Source organism: Thalassophryne amazonica, chromosome 14 (genome assembly GCF_902500255.1).
Source record: "Thalassophryne amazonica chromosome 14, fThaAma1.1, whole genome shotgun sequence".
Lineage (NCBI taxonomy): Eukaryota > Metazoa > Chordata > Actinopteri > Batrachoidiformes > Batrachoididae > Thalassophryne > Thalassophryne amazonica.
The window spans coordinates 73,804,748-73,829,966 of NC_047116.1; the positions used below are offsets into that span (position 1 = coordinate 73,804,748).

At 41.9% G+C, this 25,219-nt stretch overlaps 1 protein-coding gene across 4 annotated transcripts in view; it reads left to right on the top strand.

Moving 5' to 3' along the window:
• The window catches only part of sema5ba (sema domain, seven thrombospondin repeats (type 1 and type 1-like), transmembrane domain (TM) and short cytoplasmic domain, (semaphorin) 5Ba), a 945,671-nt gene that overhangs the window by 833,195 nt on the left and 87,257 nt on the right, over window positions 1-25,219 (top strand). For all 4 annotated transcript variants that reach the window (XM_034185844.1, XM_034185841.1, XM_034185842.1 and 1 more), the window contains one exon: window positions 3,152-3,322. In XM_034185844.1, the coding sequence (XP_034041735.1) occupies window positions 3,152-3,322 (171 nt within the window). The remainder of the gene's footprint in view (window positions 1-3,151; window positions 3,323-25,219) is intronic.

Below are 25,219 nucleotides of genomic sequence, written 5' to 3' on the forward strand. Positions count from 1 at the left end.
TCACGCTGGTCTTAGTGCACGTTCCATATGTAAAAAGAGACAGTGAGTGTCAAATAATAACATATGATGGAGAGAAGGATGTGGGCAGTGTACACAGTGTGTAGTGAATGTGTGCATGTGCACAGGGAAGAGGGATGCAGGAGTGTGAGTGTTTGAAGGGATCACTCAGCTAGTAGCCTGAAAATCACAAAGTAGGGGAAGCTGGGGCACAGTGGATCAGAAATGTTGTTTTGTGGCAGCATAAACACATTATGCATAGGTTTAGGTCATTCTGTTGTGGATTTAATACAGCAAGTTATTGTTTATAAGTCTGTGTTATTTATTTCTCTGCAATTGTAATTTACAGATGTTTAAAATCGAATTACAAATTTTTGATTGACAGGGCACAGTGAATCAGTGTCCGAGACACAGTGAATCAACTTAGAATATAAAGAAAAAAACATGACTATAAAGATTTCTTCAAAATTATTAAATACATGCTGATGCATATTCAAACTATAATCCAGTGTCTGATATATTGACATAAATCCTTTAGAAACTATTATAAATACAACTGTCATCATTTCTGTTCAAATGTGAAAACAGTTGTTTATATACACAAATTATAGAAATAATTCATGGAAAAATAAATGTATAAGCTTCAACACTAATATTTGTCATCCACTTGATACTGGGGCTTAGTAAATCACTTTCTAGACTGATTCACTGTGCCCCAATTCACTGTGCCTCGGGTGCATGTGACACACATGAGTCGTTATCAAATAGCTGATAGTCTGGAGAAGACATAACACATGCTCATCAGTTGGACGGGATAGTCTTCTAACTAATAATTTTTTGGACCACCTTTCCTCTACTGTGAGAAATAAATACAAAGATACGGACATCCACAAAAAAAAAAAAAAAAAACCTTTTGATAGGACTTCACTTGCCACTTAGATTTACCTTTAATGTATCCAAAAACAAAACACTAATTTATAAGGGGGCTGTCGTTATGCATAAAAATATGGCATAACTGCTGCAAATATATATGTAGTTTTTCAGATATAGTTACTGATTCACTGTGCCTCGTGATTCACCATGCCCCGGTTTCTCCTACTCTGCTCTCAATTATTTCATTTTTGAAAAGCCATCTTTACTGCATCTAAACATGAAACAGCTTTTTAAAGTTGAATTCACAGCAATGTGTCATGTCTGGGCAGGTCTGGCAGAGTGTGCTTGTACCACATGTTGCTACAGCCATCACACTCCATAACTACTCTGGCTTATGGTTTGCAGCCATTCAAGCAGACAACCACTTCATCCCTCCCAAAAATATCCCTAAATCTACTGCAGCAAGGTAATATGTGGGTTTACCTTTTTCCTTTTCCAATTACTGGTGTCTTCAGGAGGCACCTTGGTCCTGGATGAAGAACAGAGAAATGTGCCACATGGCCAAGTAGTATGCCATATCTGATTGCCCCTAATTAATCTTTTGTTTGACATAAAGTAATTTTAGTAGTACCCAAAGATTGTCTAGAGACACCTGGTACCAAATATATCCAGTTATTATCTTAGGTCACCGGTTCATGCCCACGTTTCAGTCATACAGTTAGACTTGAAGCACCCTGAAGACTTGGAGCTTTGTTCTCTTGCAAAGGTATCCATATCACCGGTGAATGACCCTTGCACATACCGTGCTCTCAGTCTCCTAGACAATACAGAGTAAAAAAACAAAACAAAAAAACATAACAGTAGCAAAAAAAGAGTCTATAGATACGGTAGACAGTAGAATGTGGTCAGTGAGGTACCTGGTGGTAGCAGTATGGCCTGTGCAAATTAAGCAGTGATTCAACATCGATGAGCTTATTCAAACTAATTTAAAGTGCATGTAGTGCATAATCAGTGCTTGGAGATACGTTCAGTGTTTGTGAGGTGGGTGTCAGGAGTAAGAAGTCAGTGACGGGGAGGGGTCAGGATCCAGAGTTTGTGTGTGAGGGGAGCAGCAGGGAGAAATGGCGGAAGGCAGGGAGGGAGTTGAGTGCTGGTCCTGGGCTGGAGACACCTCAGTCTCCTCCCTGACAGTAGCAGGTTGAAGAGGCAGTTTAATGGGTGGATGGGGTCATGCTGCGGATGTTGGGGGAGCGGGGCCATAGCTCCTCTTAGTATGTGGAGGAAGTGGAGGCATTGTTGCAATCCAAGCAAGCATGTTTTCCTTCCTGGAGACGGACAATAATTCCGTTCTTACATTGTGTTGGGATGTGACCTGCTTTCAGAATGGAAGCAAATATTGCTTGCAATGCCAGGAGGACAGCATTTGCACCCACCTGAATAACTTTAGCCCTAATAACCACAGACCCCTTGCAGTTTCCTTGTCATCAGCAGTTCTACCACCGTTGAAATTTCACTGAAATTTGGTTGTTTGCAACTGACTCATGGATCAGCCACCAGATCCCAGAACCTAGAGATGTCCAACATTCTGGTAGGAGGATCGTACTTATACACCTGCTCAAAGTTGCATGAGGTTCAGACTGCTACTAGTTGTTTCGGACATACAGTAATGGCTCTGATTTTTCACAAGGTGTAAACTGAAGCACCACACAATGCAATTAAAAGTAAGTCCCTTCAGCTGCTCCCTTGTTTTCACTCAGGGTCACCTCAGTAGATCCAGTGTGGGTCTACATGTTGATTTGGCACAAATTTTATGCCGGATGCTCTTCCTGACACAATCCCACATTACATGGAGAAATGTGGCAGGGGTGGGGTTTGAACCGGGAACCTTCCATACTGAAACCAAGCGTGCTAACCACTTATACACCACCCCTGCACCTCGTAAATCAACAAGAAATAATTTGAATGATCTCATACAGTATGCAAACAGCAATGAGGTTCTCTCTCCTTTTATTTGTAGATTTCCTTCAGATTTTGGTGTATCTACAGTTACTGAAAATGTCAATGATACTTACTGTAATATTTCTCAAAACAAAGACTTTGATGTTGCCATGTTTTTTTTTTTGTTTGTTTGTTTGTTTTTTTAATTAATCAACATTATTCATTTTAGTTGATTAAACCATTAATGCAAGTGGGGTTTTAACTGCTGGGCACTTAGCAAAAATATGTGTGTGAAGAAAAGCAATGTATATGATTTTCTAATGTGTACCTGTGTGTATGTCAGTGAATGGCGCCTGGTCCTGCTGGTCATCCTGGTCTCAGTGCTCAGTGGGCTGTGGTGGTGGTCACTACCAGCGGACACGCTCCTGCAGCAGCCCTAACCCTACCAACGGAGGAGATATCTGCATAGGACTACACACTGAAGAGGCCCTGTGTAACACACACACTTGTGATGGTAAGATCACACACAAACCATTAATTTTATAATCAGGTGTAATAACGCTTCGAGAATTACAATTATTATTATTATTATTATTACTGTTGGTGCTGCTGGTAACCACACTGTTTTAGAGTTGAAAACAGGTGATGAATATAGGCTCATTCTGCAGACTGCCACATTTATTCTGACATCATTTTCATCTCAATCATGAGAACAGCAGAGGGATTAGCTCCTTTTTCCTTGTGATTTTTTAAGAGACCAAATTTTACCAATTTATCATTCACAAAATTACCATCACCATAATAATTTCTGGAAAATGTCAAAGGAAAATCCATATATAACCTGGCTGTTTACCTGTTGTCTGCCTGGTAGTGCAGCAGACAAGAGAATATGCAGAGCAGAATCCTGCAAATGGTGATAAAAGCATCAAATTCGGCCCAAAACTTCTTAGACATTCCTCATTTGAAAAAAAAAAATGATTGGCCACTTGAATTATGTCGGTGGTCTGGTAGAGGTCAATTGAAGAATTACACAGGGGTCAAAATTAAAAGATGCTCCAATCATATTGAAAGCTATACCACATTATTATCACTTTACTGAGGCGTTGCTAGGCCGGTATCATAGATTTATGTCGACACTATCTGGCTATACCTGCCCGCTGTGCATAAACAAATGACATCATAGCGCGCACAGCCCAAGAACTGTCCGCAGAGGAAAACATAAAAAGGTGAGAAGTGTGTGTATTGGTCCCAATATGGATATTCCGGATGATTTTCTCATGGTTAGTGCGACAATGAACAGCGCAGCCAAAGCAGCCAGCTTGATGAGGACGCACTGCCGAATTTGGAGAGCAGCGCGCCAGCCGACACTACAAAAGTTAAAGTGAGCCAACTTGTTATGTACGCGTTATGTGTTGTGTATCTCAGTAAAGTGATAATAATGCAAATAACATGCTGTTGTCATGCGGTATGCATTTTTTGAGTCCCTCTGTTCATGGCCAGTTGCCCAAAATGATAGATATGCGCCCTTGTCTAACTCGGGCGAATATCTGTCATTTTGGGCGACTGGCCATGAACGTCGGGCCTCTGAAAATGCATACCGCCCTCCAAAAGCATGTTATTGTATTATTATTTGCTACATCATGAGTTGAGTTAGTAGGGTTATAAAAGGAATAATTTGGACCATGTGTCATGCTTAGTTATCACATTATGGGATAACATATGTCACGTCATAGAATCCAATGGCCGTTGACCTTGTTTGACCTTTACGTTGAAGACCAAGCATTCAACACTGTCAAAACTATTCAATTTATTAATCTTATTAGCTCAACCAATAATTTGCATCACTTTTTTACCAAAATTGGAGCAACTTTAACTTTTGACCCCTGTACAAACTGAAACTGGTCTTTGTCACCATTGTTGCTGTTTTTATCCCATAACTCCATAGAATTCAGTCACATATTGTCCAAACTCTACCTTTTTGGAATCTTTATGATCAGGCAAATAATGTTGTATAGTTTCCAATATGATTGGAGCATCTTTTTATTTTGACCCCTGTGTAATTCTTCAATTGACCCCTACCTGACTGCCGATTCTAAATTCAAGTGGCCAATCAGTTTTTTCAAAAGAGGAATCTCTAAGGAGTATTTGTGCCGAAATGGATGCTTTTATCACCATTTGAATGATTGTTTCAGGTATCTGCTGCACTATGGGTGGTTGCCATCCAGGACCCAAGGCAGTGTCCTTGTTTGTTGGATGCGGTGAGGCATGGGACCAGTGCATGCTTTCACATGTGACCTGAACTGACGAGATGAAGACACTACTATTACTGTATGCTTATCTGGTTAATGACTGTGGACAGACAAATGTAAGAAAACAGAAATGTGACCATGGCTATCGGATGTTTACTGACCGTCATGTGGGACTCATAGAACTTGGAAGTGTTGAAAGGGATTTTGTTTGCATACAAAGCCGTGTGAAACTGGAGTAGCGCCAGATGGCAGAATGATATTCGACAGTACATTCGCCCTATTGACGTTTCAGATCCCGCAAAACCTCAGAGATGTCGCCACGCTGCGAGATCTCAGTAACATTGAGAACTGCATTGAGACGCTCTGATCAGGCTGCACTTTAACTGCTGCACACGGACAACACCATTAACATCTCAACATAAAACTATTTTTATATTGTGCATAAAACTCTCATGAATATATTCTCTGGGTTTATAGACGTTGTTATTGCATTTGTTTTATGTAAACATGCGAGAATCACAGGCTGTCTCTCCGTTATTTTCAATGGGAGCTGCTGTGAGCTTCGGTCGCTTCCTGATCATGTCGTTCTGGGTGAAAGTGAAGTTTGCACTTTAAAGTCTTGATTATTGTTCTTTACAACACTGTTTGTCCTCTTTGTTCCAGACTAATATATATAATATGTCTGAAATTCGGTTTGCGTTTATTAAATTCCACGCAGATTAAACGTAGCAGACACGGATTATTTGTTATAATTGTTTTAGCAAGTTTTCAGGGTATCATGCATGCAGTCTCTTATTAACATGATGAAAAGTATAAAAAAAATTAATTTTTGTAGTATAATCATTTACAATTGTCATCATGTGGATTCTCTATATGTTGTTTGACTGCAGCTTCTCTCTGGCGCACAAGGGATTATGGGATACATCAATAGGGGGAATGGCTGCTCTGTGCAAACAGGAGAAATAAAAATTGTAGGATGCAGTTGTGTTTCAGGGCTGCTTTGGTTGTGGTTAGCCATTCTTATGTGTTTGATATTTTTTTTTAATACATCACAGGTTACAAGGAGCTGAAGGTGGAAATAATGTTGGTCTGCGAACCTTGGAAAATTCAAGCAAAAACAAATAGTGCACTCCCTATGGCAGTACATAAGTACCTATATGCAGTGGTGGGCACTGCTAACCAAAAAATTATCTTCGATAACCGCTAACTTATCCGCTAACTGAAAAGTTAGCTTTTATAACGCTAAACCGATAAACCACTATGGAATTTAGTGGAAGCTACAGCTAACAGCTAACTTTCAGTATTGTCTCTGGTACACTTTCAGCTACTGACAAGCCAGTTTTCAGTTTAAGCACCGCCAACAGTTCTGATTATAATCAAAAACGATCACAAACCCAACATAACCAACGAGTCAGTACTTCTGTGTTTGTGCACCCTGACTACTACTGTAAGGAAGAGTCATTTACATTCACAGCATACAGTGGTCCAGACATGAGGCAGAAGTCCTGAAAATGAAAGCAGGTTTGACTTATGGTTTTTATTTATGAACCAAATTAATCTGGATAATTTAACTACATTCATGTCAATTCTAAACCCATGTCAACTCTAAACTCTAAACCCATCTAAGCTCTGTGTTATATTTTCACAGAGTGAAAATATAACACAGAGCTTTTAATTTTAAAATAATGCACTAGTTCTGAAGTTTTGAACATTAACACACATAGATGCCAAAAGGCATTATGGAAAATGACCCTCTGCTCATCACTGATTGGTTGATTCATTATATGTAAAAACCAGCCCACAAGTGAAAGGAATGTGTGTGTTGGTTTTTACAAATAAATGTGTATTTATAAAATATGCCATTTTTCCATTTGTTAAAAAAGACATTTGCAAAACTGAACATTCTGTTTGTTAAGTTGTGATTCAGCTCAACAACCTTGTGATATTTGGGCAGACGCTATTCCCACTGCCATCCAGTAGATGGCAGTGTTCTATGCATTCATCTGCTGACCCAATAAAACAGAATTTTCAGTTTTGCAAATGCCTTTTTTACAAATTAAAAAAAGACATATTTTACAAATGCGCATTTATCACTTTGTAAAAATGGCAGAGATGACATTAATGTACTTAAACTATCCGGATTCATTTGGTCTATAAATCGAAACCATAAGTCAAACCTGCTTTCCTTTTCAGGACTTCTGTCTCGCATCTGGACCACTGTATGCTGTGAATGTAAATGACTTTTGTTTTTTCTTTTTGTAGCAGCCTGGACCAGCCAGGACCCTTCTGCTGGGGTAGAGTTGAGTTCAGCTCCTCACAACTGTAAAATAAGTAGCAGACAGGAACCAACATGTATGATTTTAGGATTTACAAATGTTTTTCACCATTACTAACTATGCCAGCAAAAAAACTTTAACAGACTAAGTTAGCAGAACTAAATTTAGTGGAAGCTAATTGAGCCACTGATGGTTTTTGAAGTTAACTGAAAAGTGAATCCATTAACAAAGAAGTTAGCTTCACTAATTAGCGGCTAGCGGATTAGCAGAACTGTGCTCAGCACTGCCTATATGCGGTTGGGAGAATTTCAGTATTTATACCAGCTTTGGATCTGTATATCTTCAGAGTAAAATTAAAAATCTGTTCAGAGTTTTCTTTTGCTTTCAAGCTCAGTATGATGTGGTTGACAAATAAAATAATAACTTGTCAATGCCCCCAAAATTATGAGCTCATATGTATGCAATACATTTGTCATTCAGCAAAGTTTGGGGACGACTGACTATGCCCTCAGTCAGACAATTATCCATCATGATTTTCTACTGAGTCATCGCCTCGGCTCTCTTTCTTCTTTCATCTCACCCTCATGAATAAGGCAGATCTTGGATGTATAAAAAGATAAACAGAGTCATTCTGGAAAAACAACGTGTCCTCCAGCTCTTTCACTCCCTGCTGTGCTGCTCCGCAGAGAGTGCCATGGCAACCTCTCAGAATAGTTTAAAAAGGCATCCGCATGGTTATTGTATTGATTATGTGGAACTGTTACACAATGTATCGCAAGCTTTAAACAGTCAGTGGATGTACACTACTATGCAGTATTCTTAAACTTCCTACTGGTTCTGTATGAGTTTTTTCTTCACTTAAATTTATATGTTAGTAATAAACCAAATTTATAATTTCCAAATATTAATTTAACATCTTATAAATAATAAAGAAAGTTAGACTTTTGTAGATTAAGAAAAACCTGATTGTATTGTAGGTTTAAGGTCCAACGCATGCTTCCACAAAGACATCTAACAAAATAGTCATGAATGTACAACTCATAAATACAATGTTTTTGTAAATCCACATGCGAGTTCCACAAAATAAGTCAGTTTTAAAGGCAAGGACTCAGTTATTAAAATAGTTATTTTGTTTACTTTTTAATGCCACATTATCTTATTTTGAGACTTTTATTGTTATTAGAGGACTTTTCCTTTATGAAGATGTTTCTTTTTTGTCAGACGTGCACTTACAGAGTGCTGCATATAGGATGATTACATGTTGGCCATTGGTACTTTAAAAAAGGCATATTCACGGTTTTAGAGTATCCCAGAATCCTTTGCGTGCTGGGGAGGGAGGCTTGATAATGGCTCATCTTAATGCTAACTTTAACATTGAAAATGATGTCGACATGCTAACACATTAGCATCTGTCCTGTTTTTAAGTTATAAAATACATCTATCAACTGTTTCAGAAAACCGTAACAGGTCGGTTTAACATAATAAAGGTAAATATTACTCGCAGACATGCTCTTTAGGGTTTTAGTGGGGAAAATTAAGATAAAGCGACATAAAACAAAGAACCAACGAAGCAGCAGATTGAAGATCGAAGCACTGCTTCATTGGTTCATGGTTCAAAGCAAAGGCACGTTGCAGGAACGGTTGATTATACAGACTCGCTGCAGGGTCTGTAATCAATGTAGAGAAATGATCATTTACCTGACAAACACCTCCAAAAATAACAGCCACTCTGAAGGACCAATAAAGGAATCGTTAAGCAAAAAGGCTATTGATGTCGATGGATCGAATCATTTCTTAAGGATACCCGAAAAGAACCGTTGCTGACACTCAACCCTAAAAACAACACACTTTTTTTCTTTTTTCTTTCTTTTTTTTTTTTTTTTTTATAAAACTCACATTAAAAACTCACGATTTTCTTAATTAAACACCTAAATACATATTTTGGTTGAACTCACCTCCATAACGACGCAATGTTTCAAACAAGTTGCCGCAAACGCTTGTTGACACTAACAACGAAATCTCGGCCTCCCCAGCGAGAACGTGATTACACATAAGATTTGACACCGTAGGCGGTCAGTTCAGAAGTATCAAGTGATTATATCATGCTCCTTGCATGATATAATCGAACCTCCACTGCAGATGATTTATAAACTGCACGTTCCTTTCCTTCTCTTTTCGCTCGCTGCTGTGCAGGACTGTAGTATCTGTCATTCTGAGCATTTTATTGCAAATAAATGTGGCTTGTTGTGTGGTTAATTCTCTTGACAGCCAATGTAATACATTTGTGCTGCAGTATTTGCATCAAGGGCAATTTAAATGTTTTTATGTTGTTTGCCAATGGTATTAGCACTTTTGGTAGCTATCAGTATGTTAATCTGTTACATTCAGAAAATCCACGATTACTGAGAAAATAATAGTCACAATTTTTAATGTACTAGACCAAAGCAAATGGTTATAAGCACCATAGCACAATCTCCAAAAATATGGTGTAATGGAGTTTATTAGGGACCCAAACTGCATTGCGCATGGAGAATAGATCCTGTTGGAGCCTGCATTCACTTAGTTGTGAACAGATGTGTGAATATGTGTCTATTATAACTTTCTAAAGTAATACAGGTGATTTCTGCTGTGTTGATAATATAATTACAGAGTTATAATGAGTTACGTTGCACTCAATTCAATTAAATTCATAGAGTTTGTTCATAAAGCAGCAGCCAGGTGCAGCTCTGACTACATGCTCATCACGGTGCACTGAGCATGATCTTTTGTTTAGATTTTTCCCCATGTTGTCATCGTTTAGACACATTTGTACACCTCCATGCCCAGCACATATAGGTGGTTGGAGCACATGTGACAATATGTGTTCCCCAGCATTGCATTGCGCTAACGCGGCGGCCAGCTGGAGCAGCGCAAACAACCGATGAATGCATTCACCATGGCCCATGATCAGCTCCCTCTGTACTTGATTTCAAATGACAGCCAACCCATGATTACATGTCATCCATGGTCCCCTGACATACGTGCAGCAGATAACAGAATATTTACAGAGGAATCCTGCAAATGCTGACACAAGCACCAAATTTGGCACAAGTACTTCATTGAAATTACTCTTTTGAAAAAACCTGTTTGGACACTCAAATTTTCAGTAGGCAGCCAGGTAGGGGTCAATATTAAAAGATACTCCAATCCTCCTGCCTCCTACAAAGCCTGGGCAAGCTAATATGGAAGATCCGCTGTTGCCCATGCAGCAGGTCCCCCCTCTCCACGCTGTCACTGTGGTCCAGAGGAAAGGCAGAAGGTAATGCAGTTTGGCAGTGGCAGTGTTACAAGAGTTGCTGAGAAAGTGCTGAAGTTCAGCAACAGACCACCTTAGGGACTCCAACTCTGGATTGTTCCTTGAGGTTTCCTCCTGAAAGCCTTGTCCAACACTGGATATAGCCGCAAGGCAGCGGAGGTTTGAGATCAGAGTTTCCTTCTCCTAGATCAACTACCTGCCTAGGCTAATGAGTTCCATCTACCCGAAGCAACTGGTTTTGAGGAGCCAGAGACCCGCCTTTGCCCCTTCTCCTGTCAGTAGAAGCAGTTCCACCGGGTTTAGAAGCTAAGCCAGAGGAGCAGGCCAGGAGCTGGACTTCTTTGCCAGAGGTTATTTGAGACACACGCCATATGGGAGAGCTTTTTGAGTAGTGTGAGCTTGTCCCCACTATCACCCTGGCTGTAAAGGAAAAGGAATAGTTTGCACCATGTGCCATGCTTAGTTATCACGTTAAGGTTTACCATATGTCACATGTCATAGAATCCAATAATAGACATCAACATTGTTTGACCTTTACTTTGGAGACCAGACATTCAATACAGTCAAAACTATTCCATTTATTAATCCTATTAGCTCATCCAATAATTTGCACCACTTATTTACCAAAATTGAAGCAATGTTAACTCTTGACCCCTGTACCAACTGAAATTGACCTTTGTCACCATTCTTGCTATTATTACCCCATAATTCCATAGAATTTAGACATAGATAATTTTGATGATTTCATGCAGCCCCTCGGCCGCGGCACAATTTGTCCAGCTTGCGTACGACATGCCGTGCAAATGTTGCAATCATGATCAGATGGCAGTGCGACCTCATCTTGCCCACCGTTCGAATGGGTTTCCCACGTGAGCGACAAAGCGAATGTAGAGGTCATGTGCTATGGCCGGATGGTTGCGAGAACTGCTGTGTGACATGCTCGAGGCAGCTCAGAAATTTCACGAGTGCCATTCAAATCCTCCTTCGTGTGCCATTCGGCCTCAATCGTGTTATGTGTTACTGCTGCAGCCAGGTGGAGTGCGGGCATTCCTTTGTCATTTCCCAGTCTGTGTGGTCCTTAACACTGAGGGACCTATGCACTGTATCATGCACAAAGAACCCCCCCTCAACAGATATTCCTCATCTTAGTCTCCGGAAATAAATGCTTATCTGATAAAAATTCATTCCAGTGGTACTCCAAGGATCCTACTGAAAGCATTCCATCTTCACCTTAAGTCACTGGTTAGCATCCAAGTCTCATAACCATCTATCATCCCAATATTTGCTCAAAGTAGATCGATCACTCAAGAAGACAGTATAACAGAGGCATCTGTCAGGTGTGATCCATCTTGTGCTATAACTGCAGTTGGATGAGGTGTAGATTTAGAGGAACATTTTGCTTTGATTCCCCTGTAAGCAGGTCCAGGGTCACAAGACTACAGATGGAACAGATGTTAACCTTCTGTTATATCACCAAGCAAGGACAGTATCCCAAACAGATGACATGTACACTTTATATCCCTGACTTGCTTGTGCTTCTTTGTCATTTTTACTATGATGGCATCATCAGCAAAATTCTTTGCTGTCTTTTCAAAATGTTCATTCTTTTCTGTGCACTCACTGACAGTGCTGATGCCGATGTGAGCCCTCAGCTTTAATCTGAACTATATCATCTTTCAGAGCTTCTGAGAAAGCTTTGCCTGTGGATAATTATGTATAAGGAGTCAAAGTACTGTGAAGGGTTTGAGTGTGTTCTCCAGTTTATGTGTGATATTGCTAAGGTTAGTATCTCACTGGGTGGCAACTGTTGGAGAGTAGGTGGAGATACAAATTGCCCGAAAACAGACAAAAACCTTTTCATGTCGACTCTCACTGAATTGGTCTTTTCAGCATGTGTGTCCATGGTGGCTAACTTTCTGCTAAATGCTATCCCAAGGGGTGGAGAAAATATGGCCACAAATGTCGAGAAGTCCATACACATACCACACAAGAGCCACTGACAGCAGCCTTTGCAGGTGCAAGGGGTCACTCGCGAATACCACATGGCACTCTCATGAATGTTGAGCATCACTACCCCGGCTGAAATGATGACAAGTTTATGCACACAGTGCTCAGGATGGATGTGGACTATTATATTATGTGAAAGAGGCTGTGAAAATTCCGCTGAATTGAGACAGTAAAAGCACCGTAAATAATAATAAATTAATAATAATTAATAATAATTAAAAAACAAGAAACAAAAGTGTGAACTACCACTCACAGACTTACAGAATGATGTCCAGGTGCTGCATCTCTGAACATCCATTGACATCCTCACAGAAAATGAAAATAAATATAATAAATCCAGGTAACCTCATCTGAAGACCACTGTCCCTGCGTGCATGGGGGTCATTGCAGGCCTGGTAACATTAAACTTATTTCCACTGCAGTCCTCAGAAATATAAATAAATTAAAAAAGAGAACAACGGTTTGTGCAGCTCCTCCTTGGAAAGACAGGAGGTGTCCAGCCTGCTGGTGGTGCATAGTGCGTGGGAGCCAGCCTGGCTGCAGAGTCTACATGGAGAAAGATGCAAGACATGCATCTGAGGATGTTTGTTGCATTAATTTTTTTGATCTGTTCAAAAATTAAGCGACATGCGGGTGGCACGCAGGGATTGCCCTGTGAGTCAGGCGAGGCGATTGCAAACACCTGCAAATGTTACCGAAAAGGCTCTCGCAACCCAGTGATATACAACACTGAGGTGGACATGGTCTTTCTCCAATCTGGCTTAAGCTTGAGTGTAGTGTCCTCTGCAAAAGTCAAACCAGCCATATTGAAAAGGCAACTTTCAATGGCTCCTTGGAAAGACCTTGCTACTGTCCATCTTTAATGTTTTGAGCTGAAGAAGGAGTCCTACTTATCTTTGTTGGTAAGTGGAACCCCAGATGCAGCTGACAGGTACCGGCAGGCCAAGTGTGCTGCAGCCCGTGCGGTTGCAAAGGCACAAACTCAGGTCTGGGAGGAGTTTGGGGAGGCCATGGAGAAGGACTATCGGTCAGCCTCAAAAAAATTCTGGCAAACCGTCCGACGCCTCAGGAGGTGGAAGCAGCTCTCCACCGGCACTGTCTACGGTGCGGGTGGGGAGCTGTTGACCTTGACTGGGGATGTTGTCGGGCAGTGGAAGGAATACTTTGAGGATCTCCTCAATCCCATCATCACATCTTCCGAAGAGGAAGCAGACAGAAACTGGGGACTCAGAGGCAGACTCATCCATCACCCAGGCCAAAGTCACCGAGGTGGTCAGAAAGCTCCTCGGTGGCAAGGCTCCTGGGGTGGATGAAATCCGAACTGAGAACCTTAAGTCTCTGGATGTTGTGGGAGTGTCTTGGTTGAGACGCCTCTGCAATATCGCATGGTGGTCGGGGACAGTGCCTCTGGATTGGCAGACCTGGGTGGTGGTCCCTCTGTTTAAGAAGGGGGACCAGAGGGTGTGTTCCAACTACAGGGGGATCACACTCCTCAGCCTCCCTGGTAAGGTCTATTCCAGAGTACTGGAGAGGAGAATTCGAACAATAGTCAAACCTCAATCAATCAATCAACATTTATTTATAAAGCGGTTTACAGCACCAACTGGTGTCCAAAGTGCTTAACATTAAAAACACAAATTTACAAAAATAAAACACATATAAAATAAAATTTTAAAACAACACATAAAAAAGAACATAAAAATAACAAAACATGTCACCTCCCCACTAAGTGTTAAAAGCCAGTTTAAATAAATAAGTCTTTAACTTAGATTTAAAAAGTGCTAGGTCAGGAATAGTACGTAACTCAAGAGGTAGCTCATTCCACAGTCTGGGGCCAGCTTCCGCGAAAGCATGATCACCCCAGCGTTTATATCTTGGCCTTGGAACATCTAAGTAAAGCTGGCCAGACGCCCTTAATGTCCTACTGTAGGTGCGCAAAGTTAAAATTTCAGACAAGTAGGGAGCTGCAAGGCCATAAATAGCTTTAAAAACAAACATTAAAAATTTAAAATCAATTCTAAAATGAACTGGAAGCCAGTGGAGTGAGTACAGGACGGGTGTAATATGCTCACGTCTAAAAGTGTTTGTTAAAAGACGAGCAGCAGCATTCTGCACCAATTGGAGAAGTGCAAGAGATGACTGATTAATGCCCGAATAAAGTGCATTACAATAATCAAGTCTGGAGCTGATGAAAGCATGAATGGCCATCTCAAGATCACGTCTACTGAGAAAGTGCTTTATTTTAGCCAAAAGGCGAAGTTGGAAAAAACTAGCTTTGACAACAGAATTTATCTGTTGATCGAACCTCAAACAGCTGTCAAATATCACTCCCAAATTCTTGACAGCTGGTTTTACATAGTTAGCCAAAGCACCAAAATTTGGTGTTACCACATTTGGTATGCCAGAGCGCTCAAACACCATGATCTCAGTTTTACCATCATTCAGGTAAAGGAAGTTTTGGGACAGCCACTGCTTTACATCACGAATACAATTAAATAATGATGACAAAGCATCATTCCCATTAGTCCTCACAGGCAGATAGATTTGCAGATCATCTGCATAACAATGAAAGGACAGGTTGTGCTGGGTTATAATTGACCCCAATGGCAGAATGTACAAAGAAAATAGAATCGGCCCAAGGACAGAACCCTGCGGCACTCCACAAGACAGATGAACAGTTAATGAGGAGAGGTCCCCAATCATGACAGAAAAGCTCCTTTCAGCCAAATATGATCTAAACCACTTAAGTGCAGTAACATGAATGCCAATAAAATGTTCTAACCGGGAAACAAGTGCTGTGTGATCCACAGTATCAAAGGCTGCTGTGAGGTCCAACAGAACCAGCACAGCAGGATTCCCTGCATCCACCGACAAAGTGATGTCATTATGAACTTTTAAAAGTGCTGACTCAGTGCTGTGTCGCGATCTAAACCCAGATTGGAATTTTTCAAGGATGAGATTGTCTTCTAAAAATGATTGTAACTGTAAAAAGACAACCTTTTCTAAAACCTTTGATAGAAATGGCAGATGAGACACAGGTCTAAAATTGGATAAAACTGATGAATCCAGGTGAGGTTTTTTAAGAAGAGGTCGAACCACAGCATGTTTAAAAGCAGCTGGAACAGACCCTGATCTAAGACAAGCATTGATAAAAGTTAGGAGACCCGCCCCAACAGTATTAAAAACCTCCTTCAGCACCTTAGCTGGAACAACATCTGAAGGACAACTTGTAGGTTTTATGTGTTTTACAACAGCAAGAGATGTAAAAGAAATGGGCTCAAACTGTTCGAGCACAGCAGAATGTGCACGAGGAGCAGACAACTCAACATTACAGTTCTGATCAGCGTTCTGTCTGACTGATGAAACCTTGTCAATAAAAAACTGAAGAAACTCTTCACAGGTTGTGGTTGTAGCGTCCAACAAAACAGAGGTGCGTGGATTTACAACTGAGTTTATAGTCTGAAATAACACACTGGGATGATGACAACTGCTCGAAATAATATGAGACAGATATTGTGCTTTTGCCTCCTTCACAGCCTTCTGATAGTCAGTTAGACTGTCCCTTAGAATACCCAGAGACACCTGTAGTTTGTCCTTTTTCCATTTTCTCTCCGCCCGTCTGCAGCGTTGCCTGAGGGCACGGGTTGTGGCATTTAACCAGGGGTTGGATTTTGATTTCCTGGATTTACAGCACATCGGTGCAACAGAGTCCAAAATTACTGTGCATGTAGAGTGGAAAGAAGAGAGGATGTTATCTGGGAGTAATGGAGAAACCAGTCCATTCATGGCATAAAACTGAGAGTCCATGAAGGCAGCAGCAAAGTCCCCCGCTGTCGAGGAGGTGACCAAACGGCGGCGAGAGACAGGAACAAGTGGCTTACTAGCAGATGGAGGAGCAATAAATTCAAAAATAACAGGAAAGTGATCTGAAATAGCAATGTCTGATATGTCCTTACGTCCACATCCACAACTTGTGTTAGACCAAAAGAGTTCAGGAGGCTTTTAAAATCATCAGCCAGCTGATTAGAAGGACAACAGATATGAATATTAAAATCACCACAGACCAAAAATTTATCATATTTTGGAATAAAATCTGACAGAAACTCAGAAAACTCCTGAATAAAATCCTTATTAAATTTTGGTGGACGATAAACAACAGCACAGAGCACAGGACAGTCGAACTCCATCACAAACAACTGAAATTCAAAAGTGGAGTAGGCATTAGAAGATAAAAATCGGCATTTAAAGCTGTCTTTAAAAACCGTGGCCACACCCCCGCCTCGACCTGATGCTCGCGGGGAGCTGAAAAATGAGCAGCCGGGGGGGAGGAGCTCAGAAAAGGTGCTATTTTCACCTGGTTTCAGCCAGGTCTCCATTAACAGGAGAAAATCCAGAACACGACTGGAGAAAAAGTCATTCAAAATGAAAGTCTTACTTGTGATTGACCTTGTGTTGATGAGCGCCACACGGACCGAGCGCACGTCAGTCTGCTGCGAGACACGACTGAGCGGGCACAGGTTCTCCTGCACGCAGTCACGACTGCAGCTCCTCACAGGATGGCGACGCGGAAGTGGAGACCCGGCACGCCGGACAACCAGCCGGAGCCACCGATAGCAAAAAGTCAGGGAACGCCGCACGTCGTAGCCATCATATGGTGTGAAGAATCTGGCCATGAATTGTCGTGGAGCATGTTTGCAGGAAGCATCCAGGCACACTCTGAGCCGAACACGGACTCCGCCTCTCTTCCCGCATCCTGTCCGGCGCAGACGCCGAGGCAACACGCCAAGCGGCCGGCGTAGAAAGTCTGGTACGGACGCTAAGACAGGCGGCGGGGGCAGCCGCGTCTCTGGCCGTCTGCCCGAGCCAGAAACAGCGAGATTCTCCAGCAAAGCCCGAACGCTGATAAGAGTCTGGCGATCATACACCAGGAGCGGTGACACATTCCATGCAACAAAGTGCAAAAACAATAAAAATGACAACAAAAGAAGCGAGTGCCGATGGCAGGCCACATACAACGGCGCCATCTTGAGTGAAGTCTCAAGTAGGTAGTAGTAGTAGTAGTAGTAGAAGTAGGTCAGAAAGCTTAATTCAAAAACCTCGGATTCAGGAGGAGCAGTGTGGTTTTTGTCCTGGTCGCGGCACACTGGAACAGCTCTACACTCTCCATCAGGTGCTCGAGGGTTCATGGGAGTTTGCCCAACCAGTCCACATGTGCTTTGTGGATCTGGAGAAGGCGTTTGACCATGTCCCTTGGGGCACCCTGTGGGGGGGTGCTCTGGGAGTATGGGGTCCGGGGTCCTTTGCTAAGGGCTATCCAGTCCCTGTACAACTGCAGCAGGAGCTTGGTTCGCATTGCTGGTAGTAAGTCAAACCTGTTTCCAGTGCACGTTGGCCTCCGCCAGGGCTGCCCTTTGTCACCGGTTCTTTTCATTACCTTTATCGACAGAATTTCTAGGCACAGTGTAGAGGGGGTCCGGTTTGGGAACCACAGAATCTCATCTCTGCTGTTTGTGGACGATGTGGTTCTGTTGGATTCGTCAAATCAGGACCTTCAGCATGCACTGGGGCGGTTTGCAGCCAAGTGTGAAGTCAATCAGCACCTCCAAATCCGAGGCCATGGTTCTCGACCGGAAAAAGGTGCCTTGCCCTCTTCAGGTCGGTGGAGTGTCCCTGCCTCAAGTGGAGGAGTTTAAGTATCTCGGTGTCTTGTTCACAAGCGGGGGACGGACGGAGCGTGAGATCGACAGACAGATCGGTGCAGCATCTGCAGTGATGCGGTCACTGTATCGGACCATCGTGGTGATGAGAGAGCTGAGCAGGGGGGCAAAGCTCTCGATCTATGTTCCAACCCTCACCTATGGTCATGAGATTTGGCTCATGACCGAAAGAATGAGATTGCGAGTATAAGCGGCCGACGTGAGTTTCTTCCGCAGGGTGGCTGGGTGCTCCCTTAGAGATAGATTTTTCAGTCTTGGCTATTTTTTGATGATTCCGGGTTGATCTTTTCACTCAGGAGAAAAAAAAAAAAAACAATTTTAACTGTTGGAGTATTGATTTAGAACTCCAACCCATCACAGGCAAAACTGCAACACAATGGAACTGCATGGGATAAGCAAAAACCCTCAGTGTAAACAGTTTCTTGGTGCAAACTGTAGCCCAGGGAGATTTGTTGCCACTCAGGACACAATTAACAGGATTCATGCAGCGCATTAACAATATTTATGCAATAATTGGTGTGACATTTGGGAATTACAAAACACCTAGTTAAAAACAACACACAAAATATGGTAAAAATGAAATACAAAATACGGTACAAAACACAGTACCCCCACACATTTACATGTTTACATGAACATTTACCTCTGTCTATTTATCTAGATAGATAGATAGATAGATAGATAGATAGATAGATAGATAGATAGATAGATAGATAGATAGATAGATAGATAGATAGATAGATAGATAGATAGATAGATAGATAGATAGATAGATAGATAGATAGATAGATAGATAGACATTCTTTGTCATTGTAATATGTACAACAGAAGGTAAGGAGCAAGCCTTTCAGTGCAAATATAAACCTGAGTAAACCACACACAGACTTGAAAGGTCTGGAGAAGAAAAGAAAAATAAACATAAAATTTAACCAAAGAATGAAGTATGTCCAAAGCGCTTCTTCTTCTTTTGGCTGCTCCCATTTGGGGTCGCCACAGCAGATGAGTCATTTCCATCTCACCCTGTCCTCTGTAACTTCCTCTGTCACACCAACCACCTGCATGTCCTCCTTCAGCACATCCATAAACCTCCTCTTGGCCTCCCTCTTCTCCTCTTACCTGGTGACTCCATCGTCAGCATCCTTCTCCCTATATACCCTGGGTTCCTCGACTACACATGTCCAACCGATCTCAATCTCTCCTCTCTGACTTTGTCTCCAAAATATGTTCAGAGTGCAAATTAAAAAAGAAAAATGAATTATAAGAATGTAGTAGCAAAAAAGAGATTAGATATCACAAAAGGGAAAAGTACATACAAAACTGTGGAGTATTTCAGTGGCAGTGAATATTGCACATTAACAAATATTGCACTCATTTCAAGTGTGGCATGTGACATGGCTATTTGGTTCCAGTGGCATTCATAGCTCTGACAGCAGTTGGGTAGAAACTGTTGTGTGTGTGTGTGTGTGTATATATATATATATATATATATATATATATATATATTTATTTATATACGAGGTCTGTTAGAAAACTATCCGACCTTTTTATTTTTTTTTAAAAACTATATGGATTTGAATCATGTGCGCTTGCATCAGCCAAGCTTGAACCTTCCTGTGCATGCGTGAGTTTTTTCACGCCTGTCGGTTGCATCATTCGCCTGTGGGCAGGCTTTGAGTGAGCACTGGTCCACCCCCCTCGTCGGTTTCATTGTCAGGAAAATGGCTGAGCGATTGGAGCAGCGCTGAATCAAATTTTACCAGAAACTGTGAGAGACAGCCAGGTGGAAACCATTCGGAAGATTCAGACGGCTTTCGGTGAAGATACTCTGGGCGTCACACAGATTAAGGATCATTACAACTGGATTAAAGACGGCCCACAGTGGCGCAGGGCGACAGGCTGAAATGACCAGATCATTTCCAAAGTGAAGGCTGTGTTGATCCGGGACGTCGTCTGACTACCAGAGAAATTGTGGAAGAGGTGTACATCAGCACTTTTGCAGCACATTCCACTGTTACAGGAGATTTTGTCATGAAAGACGTGCGGAGGAATTCGCGCATCGGGACGGAGCCGCTCATGGCACCCAACAAAAAGCACGTCCGTGTTGGAAACCATTTGGAAGATTCAGACGGCTTTCGGTGGCTTTTCAGTCGAGTGAGTATCTGAGAAATTGTGTAACAGCTGGGCATGTCACAACTTGTCCTGTGAGACTTCCAACACAGGAAGGTTCAAGCTTGGCTGATGCATGCGCACATGATTCAAATCCATATAGTTTTTGAAAAAATAAAAAGGTCGGATACATATACGAGGGCTGTCCATAAAGTATAGGTCCTTTTTGGTCCATATGGATTTCATTCATATGTTTTTACGTCAGACATGCTTGAACCCTCGTGCGCATGCGTGAGTTTTTCCACGCCTGTCGGTGACGTCATTCGCCTGTGAGCACTCCTTGTGGGAGGAGTCGTCCAGCCTCTCATCGGAATTCCTTTGTCTGAGAAGCTGCTGAGAGACTGGCGCTTTGTTTGATCAAAATTTTTTCTAAACCTGTGAGGCACATCGAAGTGGACACGGTTCGAAAAATTAAGCTGGTTTTCGGTGAAAATTTTAACGGCTGATGAGAGATTTTGAGGTGATGCTGTCGCTTTAAGGACTTCCCACGGTGCGAGACGTCGCGCAGCGCTCTCAGGCGCCGTCATCAGCCTGTTTCAAGCTGAAAACCTCCACATTTCAGGCTCTATTGATCCAGGACGTCGTGAGAGAACAGAGAAGTTTCAGAAGAAGTCGGTTTCAGCATTTTATCCGGATATTCCACTGTTAAAGGAGTTTTTTAATGAAAGACGTGCGGACGGGTCCGCGCGTCGAGACGCAGCCGGCGCGGTGCGGCGGCACAGGAAAAACACCTCCGTGTTGATAACCATTTGTAAAATCCAGGCGGCTTTTGATGGCTTTCAGTGGAGTGAGTATATGAGAAATTGTTTAACAGCTGGACATGCTCCAACTTATCCTTAAGGCTTCCAACGGAGGTGTTTTTCCTGTGGCGGAGCATCGCGGCGGCTGCGAGACGATGCTGCAATCCGCCCGCACGGCTTTCATTAAAAAAAACTCCTTTAACAGTGGAATATCCGGATAAAATGCTGAAACCGACTTTTTCTGAAACTTCTCTGTTCTCTCACGACGTCCTGGATCAATAGAGCCTGAAATGTGGAGGTTTTCAGCTTGAAACAGGCTGATGACGGCGCCTGGGAGTGCTGCACGACATCCCGCTCTGTGGGAAGTCCTTAAAGCGACAGTATCACCTCAAAATCTCTCATCAGCTGTTAAAATTTTCACCGAAAACCAGCTTAATTTTTCGAACCGTGTCCACTTCGATGTGTCTCACAGGTTTAGAAAAAATTTTGATCAAACAAAGTGCCATTCTCTCAGCAACTTCTCAGACAAAGGAATTCCGACGAGGGGCTGGACGACTCCTCCCACAGGGAGTGCTCACAGGCGAATGACGTCACCGACAGGCGTGGAAAAACTCACACATGCGCACGAGGGTTCAAGCATGTCTGACGTAAAAACATATGAAATAAATCCATATAGTTTTTGAAAAAAATAAAAAGGACCTATACTTTATGGACAGCCCTATTGATTTATTTTACATATGTGGATGAAATTATTAGCCACCCCTATGAAATGTTATACTTTCTTCAGAAATTTCCACGCAGCATTTCTAAACATCATATTTTTATTTTGGATGTTGCATTGTTTACGTTGTACACAGTAACAAAATTATTTCATAAAAACTGCCAGGGTCAAAATTATAAGCCCAATTAAGAACAGACCTTTTTGGTGAGCCATAGCACAAACCACTATTGTGCTACAACCAATCTTGATTCCTCCAAAGTCTTGCACCCTGCGATGTTGAGATGTCAGATGCACAACAATGGCCTCTGTTTCTCTGCACCCACACTCTCAATCTGTTCCCACAAGGACACTAAAATATTTATAAAACCTTCCTGCAAGTTGAACTTTTTTTGAGATTCTGTAAAACGTCTAATTGCACTGAAACAGATGTTTTGTTGCTGAAATGTGTTCATGCTTTCCTGAATGTGTGTCAGTGTGGGCTCTGGGGATCTTGTCCTACAAATGACTGTGGGCCAAATTAAGTAGTTGTTTCAGAGTCGCGTTTCCTTTTGAATTAGTCCAGCTGTCATTCACAGTAAAAGTGACACTTACAGTCGGCTGCTAATTGCCTTTTGCTTCCTCTGGTGCAATGTTCAGTCTCCTACATCAGAATCATGTTTTCCTGTTTGACATGGATGAACATGGCCCCTTAGGGCTGCATTGACTGGCAACTACCACACAAGCAACCACACTGGTGCTGGTCCATCTCCTCATCCATTCATTTATTGACAGGCACATTGTCGGTCATCTGTCGGGGTCCTCTCCCTGCCACCCCCTTGTCTGCATGTGTAATTAGGCAAAGATGGGCTGTCAGTCAGAGTGACATTTGATGTTGTAGTCACAGGTCATTTGATTAAACTCTTTCTCAGTAATGGAGGATCTCAGGCTGGAACGCTGGGATGGAATACTAATGAGGGGTGTCAGGCCGGCGATGTTCCTTCTGACTGTACGGTGCCATAACCTTCAATCAGCATAAATAAATCTGGAAAGATGAACCGAATAATGCTTGCTGTAGTGATGCTCAGTTATTAAACATCTTTGTCTTGATGTTGGTGCACCGGAAGAGCAAATAGTTGAGAATGAGGCTGACAGTGAAACACAGACCGATAGGAAAAGTAAAAGAACCAGCTTCATCATAAAGTCCTCTAATCTTCTCTGACAAAACTGCACACTTCGGAGCACCCTGAAGAATAAGGTGGCTTTTTGTCACCCTTTCAGTTGCCTGTGTTCACTCCATTGTGGGATGAAGGAGTACAGCAGGTGCATGGCTTGGAAGGAGCAGCTGAGAAATGGGCTTTCTGCTCTGCTCTTGAGTCGTTCTTACTTTGTTTACAGCTCAGTCCCCCGCTGCAGGGAGACAACCTTAAAGCTTGGCTCAGGAGACTACCATGACCACTAAACCTTTGCAGGTTGACACTTCCAATCCTGCTTACATCACACACACTTTTTGCTGTTTTTAGGCAGTTTGGATTGACAGGAGAGTTGCTGACAGTGTGTTGCTTTCCAGGTAGGCATGTGGAGATTAATTAATACGAATCGGTATCTAGATACAAACGTGCGCGATGTGAGTGTATAGATTCATTCGGTGTACATCGATTCAATTGATGGGTGAAATCGTGATGCATCGCTCGCTGCGTGCTTGCATCGATTTTTTTCCAAGGCACATTGAATGCACCATCACTGCTTCGTGTTTAGTTTTGAGCACGGACAGAAGCCAGAAAGCACATTTCTACCACAACAAACATGGAGGTCCGTGAGAACAGCAACAAGCAGTTGGAGGAGGTTTTTGGCGCACCTAAAACATTTAAATCAGGCGTTTGGAGATACTTTGGCTTTTTTAAAAAAGATGGGAAACTTGATAAGACGCAGGTCATTTGTAAAGAACGCCGTGCTGCTAAACGGTATTGATACGGCCGCCGCTGCTCCAGAACTGGTGAGAGAGCATCTCAGATTATTTTTGCCAAGGCGGTACTCTATCACTGAGTGACTCACTTTAGTCACTCATTGAGATTGATGTTGTCTTACTGTTTACTGTACTGTTTAATTTCTGACAGTGTGATGAAACAGTTTCCAAATATGAGGGAACCAATTGTTGATTCTAGTAAATTTGCTGCTCAAAAAGAGTAAAACAAATCCTCTGCCTCTAGTACTATCAGAAGAAGAAGAAGAATACCATAGTACCACACTGAATTGCAGCTTCTTATTTTCTCTTTAAATTTTTGGTATCATTTCTTTGCATCATGTTGAATCGCATCATATCGCACCACATCGCATCATAACACATTGTGAGGAATTGGATCGCCATCAAATACATATCAAATAGCATTGAATCAGGAACAGGGGTGAATTGTATTGCATTGTATCATCAGTATCATCATGTATGTATGCATGTATGTATGTATTGTATCGCTGGTAGTGCATCGAGGTGTGTATCGAATCGTTGTCAGTGATGAGATTCACAAGCCTATTTCCAGGTCATCTGTTTAATGACACTTCATGGCAAGGGCACCAACAAGGATTTTGGGCCCCATGAAACAAATGTTACTGGGCCCCCCGTTTGATGCCATTTTGCATAAAACTGCATTTTAATGATATTTTTGACTATCATTCCCATATTGAAAAGAAAAGAAAAATTTTATTTGACAGTTATTTGGTAGAGGAAGCACTGAAAATACAATGAAATTCATTTAGATTAAATTATTTGCTGCAAAACTGATACTCTAGACTCTAGACTCTAGAGGCTGGTTGTCGCTATTTAATTGTCTGATTTCCAGAAAATGTAAACATTTCTCTGATTGATTGAGACCATTCACCTAGTCTGCACACACTAGAAAGTTCTCTGTTCATTACTGCAAAGCAGGGGGTGACAGTCACAAACTACTGACCAAATATTATATTTCTGTGGTAGCTGATGTTTTTTAAACCATTAAAATCATTCTGAAATAAATACAGACTATAGGCTTATTTTATTTCACAACATTTTTTTTTATTCCTTAATGTTTTTTTTTGTTTTGTTTTTTTTTCCATAATAATCAGTTAATTCAACACACAGCTGGTCACCTCAGGGGTTCCTGGGCCTGTTCATGTGTTTGGCTGACAGACATGCTGCTGCTCCTAACGTGTCTGTACAGAACATGACTCATTTTTGAGCAGAACAGCTTACTAAACATTTGCCTGCATTGATAATTTTACTAAAACAAC